This window comes from Mugil cephalus, chromosome 10, assembly GCF_022458985.1.
Source record: "Mugil cephalus isolate CIBA_MC_2020 chromosome 10, CIBA_Mcephalus_1.1, whole genome shotgun sequence".
Classification (NCBI taxonomy): Eukaryota; Metazoa; Chordata; class Actinopteri; order Mugiliformes; family Mugilidae; genus Mugil; species Mugil cephalus.
This window is the reverse complement of record NC_061779.1, coordinates 24,835,716-24,855,172: the sequence shown is the minus strand read 5'-3', so window position 1 is coordinate 24,855,172 and position 19,457 is coordinate 24,835,716. Positions and strand designations below refer to the sequence as shown.

General features: G+C 39.2%; 1 protein-coding gene across 1 annotated transcript in view; it reads right to left on the bottom strand.

Annotated features, from left to right (window-relative positions):
• Nucleotides 1-11,127: 11,127 nt before the first annotated feature.
• LOC125014376 (chemokine-like protein TAFA-5) overlaps nt 11,128-19,457 on the bottom strand; it is a 42,064-nt gene continuing 33,734 nt past the window's right edge. The window contains exon 4 of the mRNA XM_047595368.1: nt 11,128-13,030. Coding sequence (XP_047451324.1) covers nt 13,022-13,030 — 9 coding nt within the window. The 3' untranslated portion in view covers nt 11,128-13,021. The remainder of the gene's footprint in view (nt 13,031-19,457) is intronic.

Genomic DNA, 19,457 nt, shown 5'->3' with positions numbered 1-19,457 from the left:
GGAGCCGCTGCAGCCGTTGCTCCGTCCTCAGAGACTTAGACCAGCAGTTGTACCTGTCGTATCCGTCCTCCTCCTCTTCCTCTTTCCAAGAGAGTGCCTTATTTGCCTATTAACTCCAACCCCTCACACAGCATCCTTGTCCTTGAGCACTCCCTGAAGTCTCTCTGTCCTAGTGACCCAACCTGTCCTGTCTCTTAAATGTTGTCAACAGTTTGCACCAACCTCACGCATATTCAGCTTTTGTGTTCTCAGTTGTGTGTATGAGGAACAAGAAAATTCTAGCGTTGTTTATTTATGGAGTCATTTCATACAGGCTTACTATACAGCTGGAACGGTTTAAATCACTCATGCTGATCTTAATTGGCCTCTGAAAACTAGGACCGTGCTTGATCACCAATCACATGCATGTGCTCGCAGATGACCATATGTGCAGTGAGACGCGCAATCTCTCTTGTTGATAATGCAGATAAATACTATGCAGCATGTGCTTTAGAAGTGTTTATTAGTGGTGATGCAATGAGCACAGAACCATATGTGAGCATCTTTTCCAGCATGCATGGTGAGGGTGCCTGCTGGGACAGTAAAAGGAAGCATGGTTTCCAGAGTTTGGGACATTTTTTATATGCTGAAATTGATTGGGTGTGCTGATGTAATTTGGTTAAAAAATGGATATGTTGCTCTATATTTTGGCAAAGATTAATCAGGCCAGGGCAGGTGCATACAGGAGTCATCACTTAGTCAAATATAAACAGACAAATTTTTCGAGAGGAAGAAATAAAATCAAGATTATCAGATGTTACTATGATGCCACTGGCTTCACAAACGGTGATAACTCATAATTACTTTTTTCTCAGATAAGAACAGAATGTGATGTGATATGTGATAGCAAGTCAGGATTATATGAACCCTCTTATTTCCTCTGGTGAATGCAGTATTTATGAATGAGTGCCCTGGACACATTTACGTCAAAGGCGCACGCCTGAGTCGAATCAGATTTACATAAATACATAATACAGCAGCTCAAGTTGAAGCGTTTGCAGTGAGATAAAAGACACATCTTCTTTTTGGTTTGTAAAAGGGACCTTGTAATGTGTGTACCTGTGTCAAATAATTCCATGCTGCAATTATTTGAACATATGCCCACGTGAAATGAGGTGTCAGTAGGCCAACATAACATCCAGCTCCGTTGACTGAGAGATGAAGCTGCAGTCACAGCTTCCCCCTCTGTGTTGCCACTATATAGACAGTTGGTCACTGCTGGTCAACACTGACCCCTCACTTCCTGTCTGATAACACAAGCCAAAGTTTCTCTGTGCCCTTCTATCCTGCATGTCGGATGGTAAACCTCCGCTCCAGGTGACGGAAGGACGACGCGGTGGAGGAGCAGTAACAGGATTACAGCAGCAGGAAGGACTCAGAAAGCAGTGGTCTTTTGTTGGGAACCCTCAGTATGTGTGAAGTGTGAAGTGAAGGAGACCAAAGCTGATTCTCACTCGATGGAAGATTCCTGAATGTCACCTTGATCTCTGCTGCACTCGTTGTCAGAAAGACCTTACAGTTATATTCTTCATGCAAATAGCAGCAACATGTGTGTTTCCCAACCTCATCTTGTCGTGTATCTTAAGTGAAATATTTTACTACACGTGACCCTTGTGGTTATGTGTGAAGGTTCACAGTCATCCAGGTCATGCTAATCCAACAGACATTTAAAAAAGGCAACTGGACTTGTAGAGTTTTGAGGAAGACGTTCTCCAGTTGCCTGTTTTAAAACACATTTTGGACCTTTCTAGTTATTTCTTCCTGCTTTTCTTTTTATATACAGTATAAAGAACATCACGGTGACAGACACATGTCTTTTGAAGTTTGAAATTCTGTTGGTCCAGTCAGTCAGTTAATATTATAATGTTTCTGCCTCTACCCCCTCCAGGCTGGAGCCACGCTACCTTTCTTCTCTTGTGTGTGTGCTTAATTACACGAGCGGAAACACTGACTCCACACCACCGCATGCTTCTGGACATCTTTAGCCTGAAAGTCCACTCTAGGGGTTGAACGACTTCTGATATTTTAAATTCGACTATTACCGACTAAAAACACAGTTGAAGGCTTTTCTCCAAGGTAATTTATGTCAACACCATAAACACAGTCAGACTGACACTTCTAACATGCAGCACTACAACCACAGCAACAATGTCAATAGAACACAACAGAACTGAACATAAACACACAAACTTAGTAATTCAGTACACTGCAGATATATGTACTCTATGTTATCTGGTACCGTCAGTGGCTTAAAAGCATGTTTTTAAATAGGATATTGTGACCTGTATGAAAAAAAAAAAAAAACCCTCATGTGATCTTTCATATCAACAGTCGTATCCAGCTCTCACCCTGCTGCACTTGGGTTCCTTGGGCCTTAAACCACAACAAGATTAATTCATAATGCAAGCGACCGTGCTGCAGCCTTGTGCAAAATAGTTCAAAAAGAGCTGCACTGCACACGCATTCACATAAGTGATGTGTGCTGCATTCGCTTCTGTGACATCATTCAGGTTAATGGGATACGGCGTACAGGCGCTCTGAGTGGTCTGCATATGTTCAATAAAGAGTACATGCATGTTTTCTCGTCATACTAATGTTACATACAGGATGGGTTTTAAAAGAACCTGCTGCATTTTTCATGCCTCTTGCATCCATTACATCTCTTCCCGTGCACTGGCTTTACATTATCAGTGGCAGAGAGCTGGGATAAGACCACCGAATTCAGCTTTGAGTGCAGAGCAACGAAACCAAAATGAGAGTTGGAGGGCTGCTCCAGTACAGACACTTATTTATCAAATACAATCATCTGTTCAAGTCAGTGAAGCTACTGCAGAACCTCTAACTGTATGTTTGAGATTTGAACGCAGTGAAAATCAGTAACAGGCACCTAAAATATCAAAAGCACTCAAAGCTGTATTTAGCATTAGATCATAACTGCTAATACATTTTTGTTTAAGTTATATTTAACTGTAGGTTTAGGTGGAGCTGTGAATCGTTGTGTCAGGAGTTTCACACTCCTTTCTGCAACTTTCATTTCTGTGTGATGGTGGAAGATTTACAAGGATGCACAGTGGTTATTATACTACATGTGACTGTCAGTGTTCATGAATATGTAAACATGAGGACGGTAACTTCTGACAAGCCGAACCTTCAAGGTAAAATTCATCGAGTTGTACATCACCTGCTGATGAGCAATAAAGAGATGTTCCTGAACAATCTGCTGAGCTCAGAGACAGAAGACATAAACACCGTCTTCATTTGCTTCCTCGCACTGAACAGAAGTTTGAAAGTCACGCCGACCTTCAGGATCTGTCAGGCAACTGATTCTTACACTCTTTTTGTCTTTTTTCCCCATTTCCCTCAGTGATAGAAAACTGCTCAGGTGCAGGATTATTTCCTGGCAGATGTTGCAATAGTTCTTTTTTATTTTCTTCTTCTTTGATGCAGGTAACAATAAACTATTAATTATCCCCTGAAATCCAACATAATGCTTACTGATGCAAACACAAAAAACTGGATACTTCAAAAATAAAGAAGCTGGCTGTACACTTGATAAGAAGCAAAGTAGATGTGAAATATAAATACAAAAGGCACATTTTCATTTACAACAGAAAACGGTTAATATTAAAATAAATATGGTTAATAATACTATTATTACAATCTATATGTTAATCAGCCATTTATTTTACTATCCCATGTAGTGTAATAATATATGATGAGAACACAATCACATATTAGGCGCATCTTAGTTAATCTGCTATTACAGATCTTGGAGGTAGGCTGAAACGCAGCAAGCTAAAGTAGTGAGTGTCCCAGCTTGACGTCTCATTGAGTTTTGTCATCTGCTTAAGTGCAGGCATTGGCTGTATCCATGGTCACTAGCAGGGTTATTACCTGTGAAGCTCAGAGGAGGCTGTGCCTGTTTTAAATGCTGCGACTTCTAGGTGGGTTAAACAGCAGGAATTCTACTTCGATAAATGTTGCCACCTGCTTCGACTTGCACAAAGTGCCAGGTGATCAAGGTTTTGCTCAAGTCAGTTATAAGTAGTTTTACGTGCAACAGTTGGCACAAGAGAAAAGGAATGGATCTTCTGCATATAGCAAGAAGAGATTTTTGAATGACTGATAGCAAGGTGTCAAGCCCCTTTAGAGGGTGTTGGTCTTCATCCTCTAAGACAGGGGTCTTCAACGTTTTTATATGTAATTTATATGTATATTAATAATTTTTCAAATTATAAATATACCATATTATCATTATTTTGCATTCGTTATTAACCTATACAAGTAATACACAGGTTCAAATGTTTACCTTTTTTATTTCAAATGTGTGGGAAGAAAAAAAAAAAAAAATAAAAAAAATATATATATATATATGTAAAATGTCTAATCAACCAAAGATTTTGCAAGCAGTACCCATGCGGACCCCCTAGGGGTCGCGCACCCCCCGTTTAAGACCTATGCTCTAAGACACTGATGTGCAGCAGCCACTCTCGCCTGACAGAATATAACAAGAGCTTCAGATGAGGTCACAGTGTCCCAGAGTTATGCAAGTAACCTAAAATTACTGAAATTATTATTTTGTGCAGATTTTTACCAGTATCTTCAAAAGTAAAATTATGACACCGACTCCATTCAAAGACAATATCAAAACATTCGGGATTACAGTATTTATTGAACTAAATCTGATATCACATTTCTTTCATCCACTCTATCATCATCATGAACAGAAACACAGTGACATTATTCTTCTCATGAGGTCAGAGTCAGTGGGCGGGGCCAAGTGGTCTGGCTTTACCACTCTGCGTTTTAATGAGAGCTGACAGGATGGAAATAGGCTTTTTAAGGAGCTGGCAGAGGGGGTGATTTTTCTCATTTAGGTGTCAGATGAGCAACCAGAGGCTGCAGCTGTTTGGCTTCACAAAGAGGTTGAGAGGAGAAACGCATCACAGTGATGTCATACTGCACCAATGTGTAACTAAACAATGAGACTCCAGCTCAGCCTTTCCCTGAGACACTTTAACTTCAGTTTTAACTAAATGCATTGTCTGAGATGTTTCATCACAGGTCCTGCTGGGCATGGTGCCAAAACTAATGGATAAATGGATGTGTCGCTGAATTCATTGCTGGATGTTCATGGCCTGCAGAGGGAGGACGTACAGGAAAAGCTACACTGATGACAAACATTCTAGTTGTTGTGGTATTTCCTAAAAGTGCTAGTGTGAAGCTTTTAGAACTACATTCTTACACCAAAAATATCCATGTGCTAATGTTTAGCAGGCATCTGCTAATATCATCAGGTTAATATTTGGTGGTTAAATATAAATAGCAAGCATAGTTGGGGCTAGTTTTAGAGCTCTGTGTAATTTAGTGTTTCCTATATATATATATATCCTAACTCCTCCTCATCCAGAAAGGTTTTCACACATTTTTTTATCTGAGCACCTCAGACCAGTTCCAGATTCCCACACTGATCTTTATTTCAGACACTGGTGGAACATCAAGCGTGAGGTGCCAGAGGACAGAATTCTCTCTCACACACAAACACACACGGGTCATGTTTTAATGGCATCATGTCAGAGTGGCTGGCAGGGTTTAATAGGGCTCTGCGGAGCTTTGCCAAGTCTGCTTTAACATTCACAGACTGACAGAGAGAGTTTACATCACGACTGTGAAGCTTCAGATGAAAACAGCTGTGATGTGTTTGCGGTTAGAATACTTTAAAACACTGTTCAGCTTCATTTTAACTTTTAAATTTGTAGTTTAATCCTATCTTGTCATTCTGTGTAACCATCCTCAAAAAAGATGCTTCTCTTACACTGAGGTTTGAAGGAACATGGAGATAAAAGTAGTTTATCTGTCACGAACCAGGACCATCTGTGAATCTTGTGTGAGGCTTTTTTTGCTCATGCTCTCTGACCCTCATGCACACAGGAAGCTGAACCATGGTCCACTTTCTTTTGGCTATTATGCAGTTCAAACAGGCTGTGCTGCCCCATGGCCTGCTCATCTACCACAGCAGTGTGGTCTTTTTTCTCTTGTTGTCACGGGTGAATCTGACAAGAAACGACTGATAGAAATGATTGCAATGTGAATAGTTCTTTTGATTCAGCTTTTTGTCCTCTATAAACATTTTTGAACATTTTGCATGTGACTGTCCCTCCCACACTCTTCCTTTATTTGATGCTGGCTTTCAGGTGGAGCTGCAGATGTACTTGCTCATGTGGGCTTGGTCTGTAGAAGGGCGTAAGTGTCTCATTCTTTCAGCCAAGCCTACTGCATTCACCTTAGCCTGTTCATATGTTTGGTTTTGTTGCACCCTCCAACATGCATCACATCATACTTACCAGTCACCGACTCTTCTGATTTACACGTCACACTAATTTTCTTAGTATCATAATACTGATTGATTTATATAAACTATTTTGATGCTTATCTCTGTGTGTGTCCCTCTTTGTTGTCAGACTTGAGTATGGCCGCAACAAATGGTGGCTCATCCTGGATAATTTTCCCTCTGGTTTGTTGTCTGCTGAAGGGAAGGTTAGTGCTGCAAGGCAATGTGTTCTTAAAGAGAGTGCCTCAGATTTTGTTTGGTTCAGTCATTCTCCAGTGGCACACCCTCTGGTGCTGTGGCTGTTGTAGGACAAGTCAACAGGCCATCAGGTATACTGCTACTGCTACTAGTCTCCTGTTTTTAGACCAATGCCATATCAACTCCTCTGAGAGACCCTTATTGTTGGAGGATTTTGAAATATTCAAAATACAATCCAAAAATCCTCAGGATGAGGTTTATTATTCTCCGTCCAACATCCGTCCAACAAACAGCACCATTGTCAGCAACTCATGTGTTGTTATGTTGCTTCCTTGTTAAGGGCACATTAAAAGATGATAAATTCTAAGTAATATGGCGCCGAGCTGTTTACTGTATGTTCTGTATGTTCCCCGTTCAGACCTGCATGAACATCCGACCTGACAATACTATCGCAAGTAGTCAGTTTTAGATACCTGTGATCACGTCGGGCTTTAAAATGTCTTTATGTGTCCCCAGCCAGCACTTCAGATCTGATTCCTGTTTATTTTAATAATTTGGAGAACAGTAGAATATTAAACCATGTGCTATATCTTCTTTATCTCTGATATGATGTTAGTCATATGAGAAACTGGAACCCTGAAAACTTCACTATACAACTTCTCCACTGTGCTGTGACAGAAAAATATCCAGTAATGAAGTTTAAAAATGGTATTGGTCGGTACTGAAGAAATATCCTACATAGTTTAACTGTGACATCTGCTAATATCATCAGGCTAATATTTGGTGGTTAAATATAAATAGCAAGCATAGTTGGGGCTAGTTTTAGAGCTTTGTGTAATTTAGTGTATATACTGTACACACACACACACACACACACACACTTATATATATATACTGCTACTTTAACATCAACATGATCACATTAATAATTAAATAAACCACATGTCGATATGTTATTTAATGATTCAGTCACATACAGTGTACTCATATTGAATCATTTATCATTTAGTTGGATTAAAGCTACAAGGATAGCATGTTTTAAAGGACTCTCATTACTAATGAACAGACATCACATAGACTGCTTTTTCCTTTTCAGGTGATCATTTATAATAATAGATTTTTTTTTATTGTTTTTTGCGCCCCTGTTGATTAGGTGTTCTTTTTACAGGATCCATTATGGACTCACACTATCAAAGGAATGTTGTCAAATGCGTCATCAATGTGTTCTGGGTGTGTTCTCTCCTGTCCTTTAAGGTGTTCACGTGTGCTCAGATTGCTGGCTTCAACTCTCGTTTAAATGTAACTTCAGTTTTGGACTGTTGGTCAGTTTTGAACACTAATGCTGAGAAAAAGTCACTGTTTTAAGTTAAAATATACGGGGCTGAACAGATAGACAGGTAGATAGTTAGACAGACAACTATTCATTGCCATGTAGGGAGCAATAGTGATGATGGCAGCACAGACATTTAGCTACAGTCAACAGCAAACCCTAGGAATAAGAGTGGGCTCTGCAATAAGAGACTTCCCAGAATGTGCCTGTGAATTGGTTGTGAATTGTCGGGGGTAAACTTGTGAACTGGACATTAGCATTCTGCTCATGTGTGACATAAAAGACTAAAATGTTGACAGTATCTTTCATCTGCGGCTCTAAATAAAAACCAACGAGCAACGACTTCCTGTCAGCTCTCACTGATCTTGATGTCAATAAACAGGTAATGTAGAGAAGCAGGTTTTTTGATCATTTCCTTTGTATAAAAGTAGGCTAATACTGTTGAGGAGGAGAAGTAGGCCAAAATATAAAGTTAATAAATAAAATAGGATAATGTAAGAGCAGTGAAGCCTCAGAGAGCTCAGCCTACATTCTGCTCAGTATTTTTAGTTCATCTGAAGCCTGATAATATATGCATTTACTCAGTGAATTCAGCAGGAAAATGTCCGAAGACTTCACCAAAAATGCCCGAGTCTGTAACACCTGTCAGTCAGAGGTGTGGAGAATCATCTTATGGCTGTAAATCAACAGTACACAAACACACGTACGTGTTTCCATCTACAGCACGCCTCCTCTACTCTGCCTGTTTGTGCTTTCTGTGTTATCTGAAGGTCAGAGCTTCATTATATGGCTTAGATACCAAATCATTAGGTTGTGATTAATCATCTCATTATCTACATACATCAAACTAGCGCTGGGATCACAACTTCATTATACATTATCTCACATCATCTCCAGATTAAATCTTAATTATCTTATTTGTAGACATATCTATTTACCTTGTCTTAAATTAGCTCCTCAGTATTCACGCAGTGTTATTTTTTTAATTTTATTTTATTCATACCTTTCAGAGTGGTGTGTGAATGTAATGTTACACACTTTTTAGGACTTGATATTCTCTGTAGTTACAACATTGGCAGCATTTTCTTTCAAAAATACACAACTATAATAGGACCAAGTGCAAATGGGTATAAACTTGCCATTTATTATGACTGTTTCAGATATTAATGTGTTTGTAAAAGGTTTTGAAAGATGCTTTATGAATATACTTAGGTTGTTAATGAATTATACAAGATGGTGTCAAGAGAACAATCTGAAAGGACTATGAAACTGAACATGCCATTTTTTGTCCATTTCTGCTCGTTTGTTTGTGCTTGCTTTACTCTTCTTTTTTGTTTGGAATTTTTTCCAGTTTTGGAGCTACAGTGCGTATTACTGCCCTAGGCAGCGTGAAACTATTTTCTTCACTTCAAGTTTTTCCTACTTTCCGCAGCATCATTGCTGATTTTCTATCACCCCCAGAAATGTGAAAAACTGATATATCGCAATAAAAACTAGTAACGGAAACACAGGTGGAGACATATCGGCAGTGTTGAGAATGTTACCTCAAAAACGGAATTCATTACTTATTACTAAGTAATTAGTTACATTATAATATTACTGTCTTTGAATTGTAATGTATTACATTACTTTTAAGTTACTTTCATCAAAATAAGTGGAAATATGGGTTTTGTGTTCTCAGCAGATCTTATTGCATTCAGTGCAGCTTGTTTACCCATCCAGTAGATGATGACGCTAACAACAGTACAATATAATGGCTGCAGTCATGGCTCATGGCACAATACATATATTGCTAGAAGCTACTACTGTATATTGTAACTGAACACTTAACTACGATGTTCTTCGTATGATTTTCTCTGATGAGCTGAAAATAATGAGCATATAAGCATGTAAAAACAGACAATTTAATTTTTTAATTAGTTTCGTGTTTAAAATCCATTGTTTGGCAGTTACTGACATTTGTACCAGGTAAAATATTCCAGTTATTTTTTGTAATGCCTTACATTACTGCGTTAATGCAATGGAAACACTTTTTTTTGCATGTCCCCCAGGTGGTAACCTCCTGTTCAGGTTGGGTTCCAAAAGGCAGCAGTGCTTTATTTAACTATTTATAACAACTGTACGAGGGTGAAACTCATTTGTTTATTTTTTATTAAGGTTTAAAATTCTGCATAATTAAGGTCGTTCCCGCTTTTAGTGACAGATGACATGTGGGCGCTGCCAGAGGCCGCTAGCTGCTAGCTTTGGTCTCTGTAATTGTCCTCACCTGAGCTAATGACAACCTTTCAACTGAGTTTGAGGTTTTGGTCCATTTTGGATTTTAACTCTTACCAGAACACCCGGTAAGTGAATTTGGAGTATTATTTATATGATCAGTGCCCAACATAGCCAAATAGCTGAAGTTAACTATCTAATTAGCCAGCTAATGAATTAGCCTTAGGCTACCCCCCCTAGTGAGGCTCTGGTTAGTTAGTCAGGCTAATGGAAGGCTATCAATCAAACTGGCATCGGAGTTAAAATGTAATTAATAATTAATAATATTTTTAAATAAAGTGTGGCGTTTTTCCATGCTTTCAATGTTACGGTAATGACAAAAGACTTAGTGCTTCCAGCCAATACTTCAACTCTGCAGATTGTACACTTCAGCTGACACCTAACTCCATGTTGCAGTCTCTCACAACTAGCTTCCAGTGTAACAGGCACATTGGAAGGCAAAGTAAAAAGCTAGCTTTCAAAGGGTGTGATATCCTTTAAAGAGCAGAATAACAAGGATTTTTCAGGCAATCTCTGTTTCACCTCTATGTTTAAGGTAAATCATTGCATGAAGTAGGAATAGATATGATAATAGACTTTAGACTTTTGACAAAAAACAAAAATAAAAAAAAAAAAAAAACAAACAAACATAGAAAAACCTTCATTCGATGTCAGAAAAGATTGGTAGTAGGGGGTTTCTGAAACCTCCATCCATGGATGCTTCACAGCCGAAGCCATCAACGAATCATGTGCGGTAAGAAAATGGATGTTCCCATATTTTCTTTTCTAAAACAGTGAATGACAATATGAAACTGGAACCTTACATCTATCAAATTAAAATGTTGATTATATAAATGTCATGATGTTGGGGCAAAAAAAGAAAAAAAAAGCCTCATAACGTGAGGTTGTTTTTCCCTAGATAAAACCACTTAATCTGTCAGAGAGAAAAGTTAAAAAAGATAAAAGACAGTTAAACTCAGGTTTGTTTGTTTAATGAAAAAAAACATGGTTTCATAGTGGGGGAGCATCAAAACTAAAATGGTGACTTAATCTCCTCCAGCAGACAGAGATGGGCTGCAAATTCAATGCATTCTGCGATTTGGTGTACATTGATCTATTATAAATGAACTCACTGCCACTTTCTCATAAAAGGGTTTGTAATGAAAATGGCCTCATTAATGTCAATACATCATTTGCCAATACTTAATAGGTCAGTTATCAGCCTTTAATGTGGACAACTTTCAGCTTGGCAGATTGTGAAAAATCTCTTCGATCAGTTTATGTCCTCCAACACGTCACTTGCTTTGTCTTTATAGTTCTGTCGTTGTTGAAACTTGACATTTTCATCTTTCAGAGTTGATGACTTCATGTGTCAAAACATTAGAAATGGCTAATATTAATTAATAACTGCTGACATAACCAGTCAAACAGATTTTTTCACTATGTGGCAAAAAGGTATTAACCACTAATGTGGATGAATTTTAATTATTGCTTTTAACACTTGTCAATATTTAGAAATGTTTTAGAGAGGACTTATCAGAAAGTGGTATCAAAAACTCTTCCTCCTCCTCAGTGTCTGTTATGAAACTTTCAGAAACCACAGGCGAGCTCTGAACAACAGCAGCATTCAAAGCTGATGAGCAACATGGGTTAAATCAGGATTTCTACAAAGACACAACATTATTATTATATAAAATTATTATACATAGAACTTCACACTCGAAAATACATGTCATGTATTCCCTCAGAAATTGCAAGTTGCCGTCAGTTGTGAAATACTTAACTTGTTGTAGCATTAAAATCTGCCATGCTGACTGGATGTTGTCCAAACCACAAACTATCAAATCTGATGAAGTGCACAATGAAGTCTGGTGAAGAATACATTCATTAAGAAAAGGGAAAAAAATCATTGAGAATGATGCAGTTTTTATGATAAAATATCAGAAACTCTGCGCACTGATGCCAAACATCGTGAATCATTTTTGGGTGCGGTATGAGAGGAAGCAGTGCCTGCCCTCTGGGAGGCGCTGTACTGTGGCATCTTGTTGTGATTTGTATAGATCCATCATAAGAGACAGATATCGCTTTGTGACATCTGAGGTTGATTCCTATTGCAGCTGCATTGCATAACATAAAAAACGGGCCTAAAGATGTTTAAATTGAGCTTTATGATACGGTCCACGTCGTTGTTCGAGATGCCTTTCGTGTATAAACAGTTGAGTTTCATAGTTTTCTATAAAGGTAAATTCAGCTCTGACCGCATTACAAGTTGTTCCTGCCCTCGTTAAAATATATCATCAGCTGACTAAAAGTGCACGAGTTTTATGTTTTATCATAAAACTGCATGGTTTTATTTTTCCACCAGGGTGAAGTTCAGCACACAGCCGGCGAGACTGTCCCAACACAAACCTCTCTCCTGTATCAGACACACGTTTTATCATTGTCTCATATGTAAATTCACTTTGCTCAGCAAATCTTCTCGCTGTAAAATATCACAATGTGTTCGTTTTCTTTACAAGGATATGGTGATGTGTGGGGGCGGGTGTCTCCACCCCTCCAAAAAGGTCTCATCGTTGGCTCTGTTCATCTTTGGTCTGTAAAAACGAAACAGAGTTGCTTTGCCACAAAAAAAAAAATCCATCCAACGATGCACCGCAATCTGCTTTCAATTTCTGCCCAAGAAGAGGAACTCTGGGCTGCAATTTCCACAGTACAACCAGGGAGTGCCTTGCCCCGCGGCTCTGATGGCAGCTGATGACTGGTCATCAGCAGCTGTAGCGGCACCATATGGTCTGCTTGGCGATGATGGCCGATGGACGATGGGAACCAGGCTTTTTACCTGGGGAGCGTCTGCCCTGTTGCTGCCGCTGTCAGGAGACCTAGAGGACACATATAAGCCCACATTAAGAGAAAATGTCTCACAACTAATGAGTGCACAGTGAGGCTGCTGTTGGGAAGACATTTAGCTATCTATAGTTGCTCCAGAAAAGACTCCTTTCATTTTAAATGACTAAAATTGTCTTTTCCCCCATGTAGTTACTCTTAATGATCCACAGACCAAGTGAAAACATGTTGAGATGAGGGCTGTGAATCAATCAAAAAACGTAATCAGGATTAATCACATGAATGTCCAAAGTTAATTTGTGATTAACTCCGAATTGTGGTGGTTGTGTTTGGGACTTGACATGGCTCGGTTCAGGTGAACAATGAATGCGGCACATGGCTCTCTTGTCGGGAGAAATTACTGGACATAGTTTGACTTGATCCCACACTTCACGCTGTATGTCAAAAAAAAAAAACAAGCCAGTTTCATATTGTCATTCTCTGTGATAACATTATGATGAGGCATAGATCAGCATCAACATTTCTAAATGCTGAGGGTTCCCAGGAGCACAGCGGTCTTAATTGTTGTGAAATGGAAGAGGTTGAAAACACCAGCAGTGCAGCTTGGTGCTGCTTTCGTCTCTCAGATCAGTACGAGGCGGCTGCGGCGAAGCAGGACACCGACCAGCTCCTCCTAAACTCAATTGTGCAGATAAAGGGCAAACAAAGGGCTCATAATAAAATCCATGCGGAGGTCCCTCAGGAACACTTGGACAGTTTTGGTTTTTCAGACTGCTTCACTGTTTACCAGAATATAAAACATACTTAGTAAATGTTGTTCTCACTGAAAGCAAAGGCGCAGAAGCAGATGGAGAGGGAAGAGGAGAAATGAAAAGCCAAGAAAGGAAGAAAAATAACAGATGGGATACAAGGGGAGAGAAAGGGGAACGAAAGTTCCATTTCTTCACAAAGTGGAGAGAAAGTCATGGCTGAGATGAAAGGTAGAACAAATGAGGAGACAGCTGAGAAGAACAAAGACTCCAGCAGGACAACAACTCCAGCAGGACAACCTTCCTTGTGAAGCCTTCCTTGTGAACTTCCTTGTGAACCCCCTTCCTCCTTCCCTCTTACCCACTCCCGTCTCCCTTCCCTGCTGTAGCCCTCTTCCCCTGACTACGTATGATCCGGTTCTGATGAAGTGAATTACATCTGCTTGTATTAAGCATCACAATATCACACTAGAGCAATTAGAAGTAATTAATTTCATAATCATGATCTCAACCACAGGGCCCGAACCAAATGGGTTTATAAAATATACAGTATTAAACTGCCTTTTCCTAATACAACAACGTACTTTGTGAGGGAGAGCAGAGTAGAGTTTGTTACCCTTAAATGGTTTGCAAACAAGATAGATACAAGATCTTGTCTTTAGTCCTTAGTCTTTTTTTCTTTATGTAATATAAATAAATAAAAATATAAAATAGTAGTAAGTAAATACATCTTTCCACGGTTCTGTACGTTATTGGGACCTGCCTATACATTAAATCTATTCAGAGCAAGACTGTGGTTCTGATGTCAAAAAATTAACAAAGTTGCAGGGTTTTTTCTACATACTGAGAAAACTACTCACTGTTACGTCCCCCAATTGAGTATGCTTTTCAGGAAAAAGGAAAGGAGTACTCTCTGTAGATGGCTGCAACATATAAATAGAACAGCGCAGTCTTTCATACGACAAACTGCATCAGGTCTCCGCAACCACACTCTCCACTATAAATAAAGTAAAACGCGTAAAGAGACTCTGAGAGGGCTGAGTCACAAACTGGTTTAAATTTGACTCCTTAGCTTCATGTTCGTGTTCCAGCTGATATCGGCGAGCAAACCTCGAGCTGACTCTGCTGGGCTTTATTAGAGAACACACAAGCCTCACGCAGACCACAGAATTAGAGCCCGCACTGTCCTCCTTCCAATTAAAATTGAACACTGAAACGAAGTCACTGAGTGCCTGGGAAATTTATACAACGTGTCGGAGACACAGACGGAGGCGGTAACAAGGAGCTGACATATAAACTCTGCTGAAACTGCAGTAATGTTCAAGGACAAATACATGTGAAGTCTTATAGGTGCTGCTCAGTCCCTTTTAAAACAAGCTTTCCTTAATAATGCCTGGACTATTCTTTGTTAAACCGTGTCTAGTTCATTCCTGTCGACAGACGTGCGGACTCAGTGGCCGTAGGAGCTTTGAACGTGGTGCTAAAAACACCACAAAGTAGCACAAGTAGTTGCATTCAGGTCAAATATCCAAGTTGGGAATCCAGAAGATCTCAGAAGTGTGGACATTTAAAGAAAGGATGCAAAAAAACTGAAACGTATCCACGTTTATCCATCCAAGCACAGCCATTAACCAAAGACGACTCTTTTTAAAATGATCACAAGCACGTCTGTGATTAGTGATTACTGTGCTGACTAATGGATCACAAGATAAGACAGAATATTCATGAAATAAATCAGCCTACACGGTGAATTATTTATTCACCAAAAACACATTTCAAGACAACACATCCATTTAAGGGTAGAAATTGCTCAGTGATTCCCCTTAAAAGCTGAGCTCTGAAGGTTTTACAAAATGTTAATCAACCTAGACAAAAACACTTGGGGTCTATTTTTTGTTGCGTATAAAAACACACAGTTGTAACTCTAGATGTGCACGTAGGTTTGATTGGAGTCAGCTGGGAAACGATTCATGGGAATGAATGTGTGACACTGGTTGACACTTGATTTCTTAACTGTGTTACACATCAACAGAAGATATATAAAGATGTTTAACTTGCTACTCCACTAGTTCACAGAGTGGACATGTCCCCTTGAGGTCTCTGGGATTAAAACACAAAACTTAAGTGGTGACACTTCATTTTTGTCTCTGCTGTGGAAAAGAAGCTTTCTGGTAATTTCCAGGTGTAAACCAGAAAAAGACGAAGAAGCAGCAGCAGCAGTAGCGCCTAAGAGCTGCTCACCCCTGAATTATTCATGCCCATCCTATTTGACTGCAGCTGGAATCTAAAAGAGCTGAAGGAGTCTGACAAGGACGAGTTGGATTACACTGAGAACCATACATCACCCTGAAAAAGAATCAACATTCAGACGGTCCCTAAACGCCACGCACACAGATGATTAAGCATGGAGGTGAAGGTGTTTGAATCATTTCAGACCGATTTGCTGCCTACATTTTTGCAGGAGGAGGATCAAACTATGGTCTCGTTTCAATCAGGTCCTCCTCAATTTGAAGTAAAACAATTTGATTATAAATATTAAAATATTGTCTTATCTCAATAAAAAATAATATGTACTGATATGAACATGTATTTGTGCAGGTAATTTTTCCAGAAATAAATATAGTCCTAAATCCGGGCTAATGTGTTAATGTGCCCGCTTCTTCACTTCTTTCCTTCAAACTACCTCTGGAAGTTTACAGGAGGCTTCAGTGGAAACTGACCCCTGAGAGTTCGTGCCTGCAGAAGAGAAGGTGAAAACAAGCAGCTGCAATTTTTCATGTTCTAAAAACAACCCCAGCATTTACATGTTATTTAGTCTTTGCATTTGCACGTCAAAATGTAACAGGTGCCCGTCTCACCAAGGAGAATTGAATCACAGCCTGATTGAGCAGACTGTGATTCGCTCCCCTGTGTTTTTCTCCCTGTGTGACAAAAAATAGATGCAAAGTACGTCTGAATGTTTCAACCACCGCACACATACAGACAGGTAATGTCTGAGACCTCTGATGTAGCAGACAGCAAATGACTTGTGCTTTCTGCTGCGACGCCCAATAACACCTTTGCTATGGAAAATGACTGTCCTCTGTGGGCTGTAATCATCGTGTATAAATGTTAGAAATGAACTACTGAACACTTTCAGCTCCAGGTGCTCTTTTTTTTAAGACATTATTCGCGTCTTTAATCACTCCAACCCCGCCCAGAAACACTTGTGACTCATCTTGATGGACTTGACCCTAACCCACTGTACAAACACTTTACTGTTTATCAAAATCCCCAAAGTGTGTCTTATCTGTAGAGCTGAAGGATGCTAATTCCGGGCCTCAAAGTTGCGGAAAAGTTACAGACTGAACTTTATTATTGGAGGCTTCAAACAATAGTCAAGGTAGAATTAAGGGGATCAAATTTATTTATTCATTGCTCATAGTTTTAGCATCTGACAGACAATCAGATGAGAAGATCAGTCACTTCTGTTTGTGAAGCCAGCTAGCTTAGCGCAAAGGCTGAAAACACGGGGAATCAAAATTAACATATCAACATATCAAGTGCTCACACACTTTATTACTTTAAAAAAAAATCATACAGAGATTTAAGAGAAAAGGATTTGTTGGTCAGGCTTAGTGTACGCCACTCGTTAAAATAAATAATTAACACAAACCATTTAAAAAAAAAGCTGGCTGAAAAACTCTACATGCATATTTGAAGGATGAAGTGACTTTGCTCTCAAGCCTGATTATCTCTCCACAACTCTTTAAAATCCTCCCATATCAGGTAGTAAAAACAACAGGACCACATGAGGTCATTTCACCGTCAGCAGTTCCTCACTCCTCACTGTGATCTGAGCTTTGATCAGCGTGGCTGAGGTCTGGTCATATTCAGAGACTTGCTGTCTCTCACACTGTTTAAACCCGCACTCCAACAAGTTCCTGCTGAAACCGGATCAATTACAGGAAGAGAATCAGAATCCAGTACCTGTCACGCATCGCTTTCTCCTTTCCCCCGGAGGAAGAGTGGTTTTAATTCACAGCCAGGTGTTTAGACAGATAACAGAGCTGAGAAGGACCATCGAAAAAAACAAACTAAAAACACAGAATGCTGAGCAGTGGCACAAACTGAGAGTACATGGGCAGTGGTATACACATACAGTACTTAAGTATTTTGGCTGGCCAGGCCCCTTAGATTCAAATGAAGCCAAACTTTACGCAATAGCATACAATCATATTTTAGACAATAATGTTCCTGTTGTTTATGCGTACCAGTTTCCTGTTTCAACATGACAACAGCCCCATGTTTACTGCATTCCCGTAAATAAGACCCCATACGCTGTTTGATCCAAAAACAGTTGGTTATTCTTTTTCAACAGTTAAACCTATTCAGTATCTTGGGATGAACTAAAATAGAAAGACTGTATGAATCATGATGAATCAAACAAGAGACTATAGGTTACGAGCAGCTAGCATCCACGGAATTAAATAATCACCTCTTACACCTCCTCATCAAGCATATCTAAATGTTCAGCTGCCAAAAATATAGCACAATAATGCAGTCATGCACTTGAATAAATAAAATGATAAAGTAAAATATCTTTCCCAATTCAACCATGAGTTCTAATAACCTCAAATAAAAAATGAAAACAAACAGTTGTAGTTCTAAGGGGATAATTAATAGTGGGGGGAAATGTAAATGAGATATCAGAATATATATATATATATATATATATATAAAAACAAAGGTCAGTATTGCCTTGGACTAAACTTATTCTATATTTCATGGAAAAAAGCCCACATAGAAATGTCAAAGGACAATGTCGAGGACAGGTTAAACACTTCATACTGAAGTACCCCTAAGATCTTCACTGCCTCCTTTAAGATGCAGTCAGACTTATGAAACAATACTCATGTCTCTCTTTGTACTAATGTCATTAAACACAGAGTATTAAGTAATACTGTCTTTGTTTGAAGAATATAAGCTAAATCAATTTTTTACTTGGCCATCCACAACATAGGATTAGATGAGCAACTATAACTCCCTTTATCAAAGTGACTATTACTGCAGGCCAGGGCTTTCACCCTTTATTCTGCTTCAGTGGGGCAAATAACAAAACCAGTGGAGATTAATAAACTGGTGGTGTTCAGGGCGCTTGAGCCATTTTTAAATAATATATACATTTTTCCGTTCATGTAGTAGAGGTGGGTTCAGATGAACTGAAGGTGAATAATTTAAAGATGTGGAACACTAATTAAATGTTTCCCCCCTTTTTGTTTCAACTTTCCAGTCACCTGCCCCACACACCATCCTCACATAAATGTTTTTAGAATTTCAATCACGCCATTCTGCTTTCAAGGTCTCACGCACGTTTGGTCTGAAACTAGTGAGAGAATCCTGGCAAATCCAGGGGCACAACACTAACATCCTCTTTACTCTTTCTAATATCCCGAACATCACCATAACACCCCCACTCTGTGTGTTTTTACGTTTGCCAGTTAGTAACAAAAAATTGCTTTGTCTCCATGTACTGTGGGTAAGAGGGTTTCTTATCAGCTGCTTACATTTTTACAGAATAAACACATGAGGGGCATTACATTTCTTCTCTGTCTATCTGTCTATATGTAAATGTATGGAATCCATGTGAGGTGCCGTATTGAGCAGAGATACAAAGTGAAAGAAAACATGAGATAACAAAACAAAAATGATTAAAACCTCATCCCTGGATTTT